Source organism: Trichechus manatus, unplaced genomic scaffold (genome assembly GCF_000243295.1).
Source record: "Trichechus manatus latirostris isolate Lorelei unplaced genomic scaffold, TriManLat1.0 scaffold00048, whole genome shotgun sequence".
Classification (NCBI taxonomy): Eukaryota; Metazoa; Chordata; class Mammalia; order Sirenia; family Trichechidae; genus Trichechus; species Trichechus manatus.
The window spans coordinates 13,117,281-13,128,874 of NW_004443984.1; the positions used below are offsets into that span (position 1 = coordinate 13,117,281).

The 11,594-nt window shown below is 44.2% G+C and overlaps 1 protein-coding gene across 1 annotated transcript in view; it reads left to right on the top strand.

Annotated features, from left to right (window-relative positions):
• Positions 1–11,194, top strand: part of SDHB (succinate dehydrogenase complex iron sulfur subunit B) — a 35,186-nt gene extending 23,992 nt beyond the window's left edge. Inside the window, exons 4-8 of the mRNA XM_004377206.1 lie at positions 3,004–3,140; positions 3,865–3,981; positions 6,739–6,840; positions 8,162–8,284; positions 10,947–11,194. Coding sequence (XP_004377263.1) covers positions 3,004–3,140; positions 3,865–3,981; positions 6,739–6,840; positions 8,162–8,284; positions 10,947–11,024 — 557 coding nt within the window. The 3' untranslated portion in view covers positions 11,025–11,194. The remainder of the gene's footprint in view (positions 1–3,003; positions 3,141–3,864; positions 3,982–6,738; positions 6,841–8,161; positions 8,285–10,946) is intronic.
• The last annotated feature ends 400 nt before the right edge of the window (positions 11,195–11,594 follow it).

Consider the following 11,594-nt stretch of genomic DNA (forward strand, 5'->3'; position numbering starts at 1 on the left):
ATCTGTTTCCCTATTTTCAGTGTTCTAGCTTTAATTTACTTTTGTGACTTCCCTATCTGGGTTGATATCTGGTTGCTCTGTCCTGTGTTCTAGTCTTGGATTGTTATCTGATGTTACTGATTTTCTAACTGGAGGACTCCCTTTAGTATTTCTTGTAATTTTTGTTTGTTTTTTGCAAATTCCCGAAACTTCTGTTTATCTGGAAATGCCCTAATTTTGCCATCTTATTTGAGAGACAGTTTTGCTAGATATGTAACTCTTGGCTGGCAGTTTTTTTCCTTCAAGGCTTTATATATGTCATCCCATTGCCTTCTTGCCTACGTGGTTTCTGCTGAGTAGTCCGAGCTTATTCTTATTGACTCTCCTTTGTAGATGACTTTCATTTGTCCCTAGCCACTCTTAAAATTCTCTCTTTAACTTTGGTTTTGGCAAGTTTGATTATAATACGTCTTGGTGACTTTCTTTTGGGATGTACCTTATGTGGGGTTCAATGAGCATCTTGGATAGATATCTTCTTATCTTTCACGGTATCAGGGAAGTTTTCTGCCAAGAAATCTTCAGCAATTCTCTCTGTATTTTCTGTTACCCCTCCTCCGTTCTGATACTCCAGTCACTCGTAGGTTATTCCTCTTGATAGAATCCCACATAATTCTTAGGGTTTCTTCATTTTTTTTTATCCGTTTATCTGATTTTTTCTCAAATAAGTTGGTGTCAAGCGCTTTATCTTCAGTCTCACTAATTTTGACTTCCATTGCCTCCATTCTGCTCCTGTGACTTTCTAGTTAGTTGTCTAATTCTGAAATTTTACTGTTAATCTTCTGGATTTCTGATTGCTGTCTCTCTATGGATTCTTGCAGCCTGTTAAATTTGTCCTTATGCTCTTCTCTGATCTTTTTAATCTCCTCTATTGCATGTTCTGCGTTTCAATTAATTTCCTTCCTAATTTCTTGAAGAGTTCTGTATATTAATCTCTGCCTCCAGTAATTCTGAGAAATTTTCTTCCTCTGGAAAATTTCTAGATTCTTTATTTTGGGAGCTTGCTGAAGCCATCATGGATTGCCTCTTTATGTGATTGGATATTGACTGCTGTCTCCGAACCATCAATAAGTTATTGTATTTATTTATTTTATGTTTGCTTACTGTGTCTTAGCTTCTTGTTTTGTTTTGATATGCCCAAATAGGCTGCTCATATGAGCTAGTTTGATTATTGACACCTTTGAAGCTCTAATGTCCTGTCACCAGGTGATTAGATCTCTTAATAGGTATGTGAGCTCAGGAGTCCACCCGCTCCTCTGGTATGGATTCAGCTCAGGTGCCCAGGTAGATAGCCACCAGGTGTGTGGTATAGCGCTCACTTACAGTCCTAGACAGGCATGGGTGATTGGTGTAGGCACAGGCATCTGGATGCGGCAGGGGGCTGATGGCTGCCCCCAAGTGTCCAGAAAGAAGGCATGTCCCTGTTCCCTAGAGCGCGTAGGTGGGTGGATTTTGCAACTGGACTGTGAGCACCTAATGCTGTTGGCTGTAAGGACTGGGGGGCACCTCTTGTTCATAAGTCCCTATTGCAGGTGGCTAGGTGGCATGTGTAGAGCCACCAGTCCTCAGGTCCCTAATTTGGGTAGGTGAAGACCCTGCTTAATGGGCAAAGCAGTGTCAAATGTCAACACCCTGCCACTTCACAGCTAAAACAGTTGAAGTTAGAGTTCCGGTATATACCCTGTTGTACTGTGGTAAGGAGGGCCTACGCTGTTGAAATGGGCCCACACAAGTCTGTGCAGGGGAAAGGTGCTCAGAGTTCGTGGATCCCTTATGCCTGTGCCTAGGCAAAGGAGCTGTGCCTACCCTGGGTACCTGGCTTAGGGGAGCCGGCAGTTTATTTTTTCTCCTGATTGTTAATTTGTTCACTCTCCAAGGCAGGGAGAATGGCTCTGGGCGTATGATGGATCCTACTTCCGGCCCAGGGGACGTGGCAGTTGCTGAAGCCAGTCTGGGACCCAGTCCGGAGCAGGGAGAGGGGAGGTAAATGGGAGAGAGGTTTTTCCCTAAGGGAGGTGTTTTTGATCCGCGCGGTAAGCCGTTCGCAAGTACTTATCTTTCACCGATCTGGGGCTGCATCTCACTGGTTCTAGGTGGCCGTGTAGACTCTCTGGCACTGGGTCTCTCCTGGTGCGGAAAATGCACCTCCTGAGGACTGCTGCTTGCCTGCCTCACCACTCACCCCCAAGCTGATTAGGCCTGAAGGGCTCAGGCTCTTGGCAGGTCAGGACTGGCAACTCCTGGCTGCTTCCAAACCATCTCTCCCTCCCCCTGCCACTCAGTCTGGTTCCTCAACTCTGCCTTTGATGTTCAGGCTTCCAGATTACCATATATAATTGATTCACTTGTTTTTTCGGGTCTTTGTTATAAGAGGGTCCACCAGAAGCGTCTGACTACTCTGCCATCTTGGCCCCGCCTCCATATTCCATTTCTTATAAAAGTGCATACTGCTCTGGTAGGATGCCAGAAGTACATAGATTTATTGATAATATTTCATCTCTTGGGCAACTTCAGGAATATTTGCTTAAGACAGACTATTGTGTTCTCTTATACTTGTCTTGAAAAGATTTATAGAAGAAGCAGGAGAGAGTATGGTCTTTTAAAGTGATAACACCAGTGCAAGTTTCACAAGTAATCACGTTTCTATGGTCTGATCATCTTCAAAAACACAGCTTCAGAGAAGTGCCCCATAAGATTTAGAATGCATAGTCATTTTTAAACTCTGAAGCACGTAGCAAGTAAGTCCGTGCTAAGAAAATTCTCATTTCAGGGCCCTTGGTAAGTACCTTAATTTTGTTTTATTTCGTTTTTAATGTCTTTAGTTCATTAGTTCACTTCTGCCACAGGTATATTCTTTGTCAGTGCTGCTCCTGATGGGCAAGTAATGGCAGTGCAGGAGAAAGAATTGGAAACTGGGCAGAATCTGAATTGTGGGTAAGGCAATTGGGTGTGTTTTCTCTCTTTTAGGTATCTGTGGCTCTTGTGCAATGAACATCAATGGAGGCAACACTCTAGCTTGCACTCGCAGGATTGACACCAACCTCAATAAAGTCTCAAAAATCTACCCTCTTCCACATATGTATGTGATAAAGGATCTTGTCCCTGTAAGTTTCTGCATCTCTCTTTTTTTTTTAATCTCACACACACCCGTGTTTGTGTGTGTGTGATACTATTAATTCTTTCGTAGATACTTTTTGAAGTATTTAAAGCTACTTTTCTGGTTAGAAGGTAGAACAATTCAATTGGTCTTTCTCCTGGCAAGAGGAAAACCACAGTGTCCCTTAGAGGGTTATGAAAATCCTCCGATCTGAGGCGATGTGACCTGAATTTAATTAGAGCATTTGCATGGTGGAAGGTAACCACCCCTAGAAGATCCTCCAGTAGCTCATTTGGTGAGATTTGTTTGGGAATAACAGGACACAGAGTTTTAGAGTTGGAACAGTCCCAGAAATGAAGAATCTGGCCATCACTACAAAGAATTCATGTGAAAAATAATAATTGGAAAAGGAACAGTTATTTATTAGTTTAATTTCTGCCTCCTTGTATTTGACCCTCTTCACTGAGTTGGTGTTTCTAAGAGTGGGTGGACAGAAAAGACTGTGGGTTTGGATAGTTTTCTCAATGGATGAGTGAGAGATTTCCTAACTTTGCCTAACATTGTGACCATTTCTCAGGTGGTAATCTTTGCATGTGTTCATGCCAAAGAAGAGGGTCTGGCTTCTGTCTGTCATAGAGCAGGAAAGCAGGCATGTCCAAAAAACAGGTCCATAAGAAAGCTAAGAGGTGATGGTGGAATCTGACCTTTATTCTTCTTCCTCTTAACTTTAGGATTTGAGCAACTTCTATGCTCAGTACAAATCCATTGAGCCTTATTTGAAGAAGAAGGATGAATCCCAGGAAGGCAAGCAGCAGTACCTGCAGTCCATAGAAGATCGTGAGAAACTGGTCATTAGTCCCCATTAATTGTCTTCATGTTCTCTGTGCTCTTATTAGTCTGAGGTGTTTGATTATAAAGATGTTTGCCAGGAGTGTGGTTTAGGGGGTAGCAGCACGAGCTAATGCACACCACTTAGTGTATTTTGTGGATTGTTAAAACTGGAAAGGAACTTCAAGAGCATCTGGTCCAAGAGTTTGTATACCCATCCTCACAGGCCCAGGCAGGTAGTGTGAGCTCATAAAGGGCCCAGAGTAGACCAAGGAGCTGGCGTACCCATGTCCTGCCTAGAGGGGCAGATTGTTGCCATGTTGCCAGGTGTTCATCTTTTTCAAAAGAAAGCAGTCTTTTAGAAGTTGGCAGCTAAACAGTTGTTCTTCAACACTGTGGGCAAAATAAAATGCATCTGGCCATTTGCGGTCTTTACTGTCACCACCCTGTTTTACAGATGGAAGTATTAGTTAATAGCAAAACTGGGACCAGAACTTTGATGTTCTTTCCTAATACCACACTCCTGGTAACTGGCGTGTAGGATTGTCATGGGGCCTTTTCACTCTCTTGGGTTCGCTTCTCCTGTGTATAGGCAGTAAAATCGTTTTTAAAGGAAGGAGTCGCAGTCAAGTTTTTAGTCTCCTACACTGCATTTACCTCCTCTAAGAAGTCTTCTCTGACTTGCACTGTCACTCCCTGCATATTAGTGATCTGGGGGAGAGGAAGAGGTGGGAAGGGGACCAAGTGGGAATGGAGCCCAACTATGTGCCTGGCACAGGGACAGGGTCAAGGACACATACTGTCTCACCACTTTGTATGTTCTTCCAGTACAGCACTTACCCTTATATAATCATTTCCATGCCTGTCCATTTGGTGGACCAGGAACACCTCAAGGACAGAGGCAGTGTCTTATTCCTTTCTGGATCTCTAGACCCTGGTGCGTGTTATTTTATCAAGAAATATTAGCTGCGTGAATGAATAAATGAATCCTACCTTCTATGTCTCAGCGACTATTTAGCATCCTCTCCTTCCCATAAAAGTTGAGAAAGGAGATTTCTGTAAGCATGCCCAGTTCTGTCATCATGGCCGTGAGGAGGGTCAGCACAGTAACGTTAGAACCTGAGGTAGCTTCTGACTACTCTTCCAGGAGTTTCTGGTTTCCTGGGCATAGCTCTGCCCCTACATGTCTCACTCCCAGGGTCTTACACATTCCCAGAGTCCAGGCTGGAACTGGCCACTCGGGCCCAACCAGTCATCTCACGTTCCTAGTCAGGCTAACTCACAACTAGTGCATGCCTCATTGATGTGTATTACTGGGGAATGACGGGTCCCCTGAGGGTGTTTTCTAGATAATCAGAATTTACTCATTTAAACACCGAACCTTTTCTCTTAGCATTTTTTGCTTCCTTAAATTAATATACTTTTTCATGATTGTAAAAGTCATGATGCTCATTGTAGAAAATTGGAAAATGCAGAAAACTGTTTTTTAAATAATGTATAATTCTATTACCCAAAGATAATCTCTAATAATATTTATAATTTCCTCTATTGTTCTGTATATTATAGATGTAATATATACTACATTGTATTTTTACATAGTTGGGTCAAAATGTAAATATACTTTTGTATCCTCCCTTGTTCATTCATGTTATTGTGAGCATTTTCCCATGGTCTTAAAAATTCTCCATGAGCATTTATTAAGCTTTGCTAAATACTACTTCAGATGTGTGCACTAGGCATGATTTAGCCATTCCACTATTAATTTACAATGAGGTTGTTTCCAGTTTTTTAATATCTTTATCCTTGAAGTTCTGTCCAAAAAATTCTAATTAATCTCTTGTTAGAGATTTTTCTAAAATATTAGGTTAAAGAATGTGACTGTTATTAAGATTCTCAACCCTATGACCTTATGCTTTCTAGACCATGGAGCCAGTCACAGTCCCGCCTGCTGTCTGAACATAATTTAATAAAGATTTCCTTGAAGAATCGAGGTTGCATTCATGACCATCAACTCTATCTCCTCTGTTATCGGCTGTCACTTCTCATGTCACTGTGCCCCTTTGCTTTGCTGCTTTTCATCAGTTTCTTTTGTTGCCACAATCAGAAAGTCCAGTTTGTTAGAACCGGTTGGGCAGATGGAGTCAGTGTGGCCAGAGTTAAAGAGCAGGGATTCCAGAGTCAGATGCCTGGGTGACACCCCAGCTGTGCTACTTGTGCTGTGACCCTGGGCAAATCAGCCCTTATCTCTAAAATGGGAATCAGAATAGCACTCACCTCGTAGGATTATTGTGATGCTCAAACGAGATTAAGGCCCAGTGAGGGCTGGCTGTCACGTAGGACGATGTTGGTGTCCCATGGTAAAGCTGAGGCCTCTGCTGAGCCAAGCACAGAAGCTATTGTAGACTAGCGCAACACTTAAGCTCCCAGGGCCTCTTTAGTTTCTCCTCTCTTGACTGAGAAGTGGTAAGTTTTTTCTTGTTTTTGTTTCTGTTAATGTTTTTTTTTTAAAGATACGTGAGGGGTTATTGTTATTAAAGGGTGAGTGCATTGTGCTTGGACTTTAGAACCCTGGACTCCAACCTAGCAGATGTTTACATTTCAATCCCAAGATCTTTTTATGAATCTGGTAAATTTGTGTGTTTGTTGACCTTGTCAAGGATGCTCAGATGGAGTAGGTACTTTGTTCATGCCCTGACCCCTAACATCACATTTCATTAACTGCAAACGTGGCACATTCCTTCCCTCACATGCTCCTGATGCCCCACCTCTCCACACAGGATGGGCTTTACGAGTGCATTCTCTGTGCCTGCTGCAGCACCAGCTGCCCTAGCTACTGGTGGAATGGAGACAAGTATTTGGGACCTGCGGTTCTTATGCAGGTAAGCTGCTCCTTCATTGCGTTAAGAAAAATTGAAATGCAAAGATCCAGAAACCCTAGAAGACCATGTCTTATTGCAAACCAGCCGTTCTGAAGAGCAAGGTTTCCTTCATTGGCAGCCGGTGCAAGCAAGGCTATTGGTTGCATTTTCTTCGCTTGGCTTTCTTAGAGCGAGGATTCATCTACAGAACACTTCATTCAGTGTGGTTACGTTCACCTCAAAAGGTGGTGGCATGCTTTTTGGCAAACCGTGCTTTGCAGATGTTTAAAACATATTCTTGTGCGGTTGGCTATGTACCCACCCACTTGCCTGCTTTCCCCAAACTGCCCCTATCTCCCTCATATAGGGATTTTTAATGTGCAGGCAAGGAGAGAGAAATTTCTTTGAGGGGCGACCAGCCAGCTGTAAGGTTGAATATTGTTTCCAGGCTAATGAAAGCCTTTTGGAGTACTGGGTTTAGGGGCTGCTGAGAAACAGAGTAGTTTTGGCTTTCATTTCCTTTCACCGTATGTGTATTTCACTGCAGAGAAAGTCATTTTCTTCTCAAAAAGCTTGTGTTTTTTAGATTTGTGGTTAGTGTTTTTCACAGAGTCTAAGCAACTTTTAAAAAAAAACAAAAAACCTCAATTTCTAATTTCTCATTTTCCATAAAAAGAGAAGTTACATGATTATGTGGTCACGTTAGCAGTCTAGATTCCCAGCCATATTAAAGGCTGAGGAACAAGGAACAGTTACACTTGGTGTGTGCACCACGTGATCTGAGTGGTTGGGAAATGTAAACGTCCTCTTTCCAGTAACTCTGCGAGAGCTAGTCCAATAACCAGGTGGTTAATCAGTTGCCAGCTTGCCAGTCTCAGACTTCTGGATGGGCTGCTAATGAAAGGAATCAGCGAGTGGGACAAATATTATCTCTACGACAGGACCGTTAAATCATCAGTTTATTCAAAGGCAGTGACAGTTTAACATGGGTAGCTGCTATGGAGAGAGAGACAAAGAGTCATGTGATTCAGTTCATGTGATTCAGTTCCTGCCCTCACTAATTCAGTCTGGTTAGGAGGAAGCTATTGAGCAACATGAAAAAAATTAGAAGATGATGCCCAGTAATACACAATTAACACCATGGTACCAGGTGCAGCCTGGTCCAAAGGGGAGATTAGTGGGGCTCATTCAGCAAAAGGAGTCACAAAAGAGTTGGGAACTTTACCTTAAAAGATGGGCAAGAATTAAACAGTGAGGAGACAAGGCATCTAGGCTGAGAGAATTCCCTCTCCTGAGCTCCCAGAGTTCTGATGGCTCTGCTAATCAGTCCCTGGTTTCCCAGGCCTATCGCTGGATGATCGACTCCAGAGACGACTTCACAGAGGAGCGCCTGGCCAAGCTGCAGGACCCCTTCTCTCTGTACCGCTGCCACACCATCATGAACTGCACGAGCACCTGTCCCAAGGTACCTCAGAACTGACCTTTCAGAGTGGCAAGTGCTTGTGAAGAGGTGGTTGGCAGCAGGCCTCGTCATTTGAGGGTGGTGGTGGGGTGCCCAGAGCATGCTGGTCGTCTCCATGTGAGCCTAGGGGCTAGCTTGCTTTTTAGTTGCAAGGAACAGACTCACCCAGGCCACCTCAGGAGCAGGGTTTACTGGTAAGGTACGCATGGGCATTGAGGGAGACAAGGATGCCAAGGAATCCATGAGCAGGAACCTGAGTTCAGCCTGACTTCATAGGAACCAGAAGGCGAAAGCCATCATAACATATGCAGCTGTGGAGACTGCATTCTGTCTGCCTTATAACGTTGGCTACTTACCTATTCTGTCTAGCAACCGGCTTGTTCTTTCTACTCGGTATATCTTTTCTGTCTCAGAGCACTTGCTTACTTGGCTTTTACTCCCTATTCCTACTCATGCTTCCTTTGGCTCACCCAGGCCTGTACTTTACCTCACAGCATGCTTTCAGCTTCAGCCACCTGCCTGTCTTCTCTCTCTATTTCTTAGCTCAAATTCCTGAGAGGGAATAATTGGCCCAGCTCAACTTTTCATGCCAGCCCGCGTCAGAGGTTGATGGCCACAGCTTATGGACTGGCTGCCCTTTAATCAAGTGCCAACCCTGGTCCAGTCAGCCTTGGCCAGTGCAGGGAGGAGCCAGGATCATGTGGTTCACAACATGGCTTCCTGCTGGCTACCCTTTGAAGGGAGACTGTGGGCAGAGCAGTTTCACTCAAGAGGCACAGTGAGTAAGCAGACAGCAAAGTGGAAAACTCTAACCAGTTAGTAGTATAAAAGAAAAATGGCAGCATAGCTTTCAAAACATGAAGTCCAAGCTGGGTGATTTCCAGTTTCTTGCCTGGAAACCAGCTGTGTGTCCTGTGACCCTGCCCTCTGCTCTCTTCCCTGGAGCTTCGCATCTGGTAGCACATCAAGGTCAGCCGTGGGCCTGGGTGGGTGAGAACCCAGGCCCCAGTGTCTGTGTGCCTGGGTTTCCATCCAGACTCTGCCCCTAATGAATTCTGTGACCTCTGAGGCAAGTTTATCCACTAATACATTTAGAAAGGTGCAGGGCACACAGTATGCACTCAAGAAATGTCACCGTCTGTTATTTTTATAAATACACATGCTGGGCCTATTTGGCATAGTTGGAGATGGCATCTCCAGGGGTTGGGCCTGACTTGTGTGTTTTTTTAAAAGCACCACAAGTGGCTCTGAGCTGCATTCCTGGTCAGAACCTTTGCATTGAGGGGTGCAGTAGAGGCTGGTAAAGACAACTACAGAAGTTCTCTGTGGCCTTTCTCTGGGCCTCCCCCATCCTTCCACCAAGCAGAGATGTAAGCTGGGGCTGTGAGGCGCAGGCCAGATAATTAGAGCTGGAAGGGACCTTAAAGATCATCAAGTTCAACTCCTTCATTTTACACGTAGGGGAGCTGAGGCCTGATTGGGGAGGAGGGTACCTGAGATCATCCTCAGGCCGGTGGTAGGGCAGGACTAGAAGCAGGCCTCCTGCCTCCCGACCCAGCATGCTTTCTTCCTGGCCTTAATTATGTATACCCCTGTGTACTTAGCTTCTAAGTCTAAAACCCTTTTAATGAACGTACTTTAGGGGATGGGGGGATAATACTCGCATGGTTCAATGTTCAGTAGGATATACTGAGAAAGTCTCCATCCCACCCTGTCCCTGGAGCAGCTGGTGTTATCACTTTCTCAGGTATTCTTCCTGAGCCATTTTATGCGTGTACATCTTTTTTTGTTTTTTTATGTAAACGGTTGCACACTCCTCACACACATTTGTACTTTTTTTCATTTAATATATTTTAGAGATCATTCCATCTCGGTATATGAAATGCCTGCCTGTCTGCCTCTCCTTCCCCCTTCTTTCTCTACCCACCCCACCCCACCCCACCCCCGCTGCCTTTCTGTAACATTTTAATTTCAGTTAAAGTTGTTCTTCTAAAATGAGGGGACCCTTCACTCATCTGAGATGAGTCCTTGCTTAATTTTGCCAGATACTTGCTTGCTCCCTTCCTCCTTCTGTAAGCCTGGCATTCACTGGGTTTAATTATCATGCCTCCTGCAGAACAGACGTTACAGCTGTAGGGCCACACTCCAGCTAATACCGGTGCTATTGGCCAGTCAGTCAGACTCATCATGGTGTTTATGAAGGATTAACAGGGCATTTTCTCCCACGCACCTTTGAGAGCTTATACATGCTGATTTCTGCTGGTGCTGATTTAATAATAATGGTAATGATGTGAATTTCTGGTTGGTTCAAGACTGCGAGATGTCTGGATACTTCAACATTGGCCTGTAGCCATCAAAGAGACACTGTATTCTGGTATCCTTGGGCAGTCAAAAAATGTGGCTCTTCCCCTGCTAGAGTCAGCCCCGCCAGAAGGAATTCCATGTGGCATGGCTGTTGCCAGAGAGAGCTGAGCATTTTTAAATATCTAAAACTAGGGACAGAAGAGAGCTGTTAGTCTAGGGCCCTTGGTTTTAAGGGACTTGATGTGTATGCACCTTGCTTTGACATTGTACCAGCTGATGGAGTGGTTTCACCCAAGGTCACAGAGTTCCTCCATGCAGTTTCAGGTATCCTCTGGTATTGATTCTCTTCTCTTTTTTCAAGGGTCTGAATCCAGGGAAAGCTATTGCTGAAATCAAGAAAATGATGGTAACCTATCAGGAGAAGAAAGTCTCAGCTTAACTGTTTCCATGCTGTTTTTTTTCCCTCCATGACTTGTAACCAGCTCAGAGCTGAACATAATTTATATCTAATTTGAGCCCCTTCAGGGTCTTGATTTTCCATGAATACAGCATGTATAATCAAACACTTTAAGAAATAAATAAATGTTATTCTACTTTATTAACAAAAAAGGAGGGCTGTTCCTTTTACTTGCTGCAGGGGAATGTGAAGTACCAGGAGGAGCTCTTGTCCTTGGAGAGGTGGACAGAGCCCCAGAACTGAGCCACCTGGGGGTGGGGTGGCCTGTGTGGGTGGAGCGTGGTGGCTACAGGCATGGAATTGGTGTCAGACAGGACTTGGGGCTTGTGCCCAGCTCTGCCACTCACCAGCTGGCTGACCTTGGACTACTCCATTTGCCCATCTGTAAAATGGGAGTCATAACTGTACCTACCTCACACATCTGGTGTGAGAATGTCTGGCACTTATTCCAAGTGCTCATAAATGTTTGTTATTATTATACAGCATCCCAGTTTCTGCAGTTTTCAGCATTAGAATTACTTAACACCAAATCTTGGTGAGTCATTTTATATC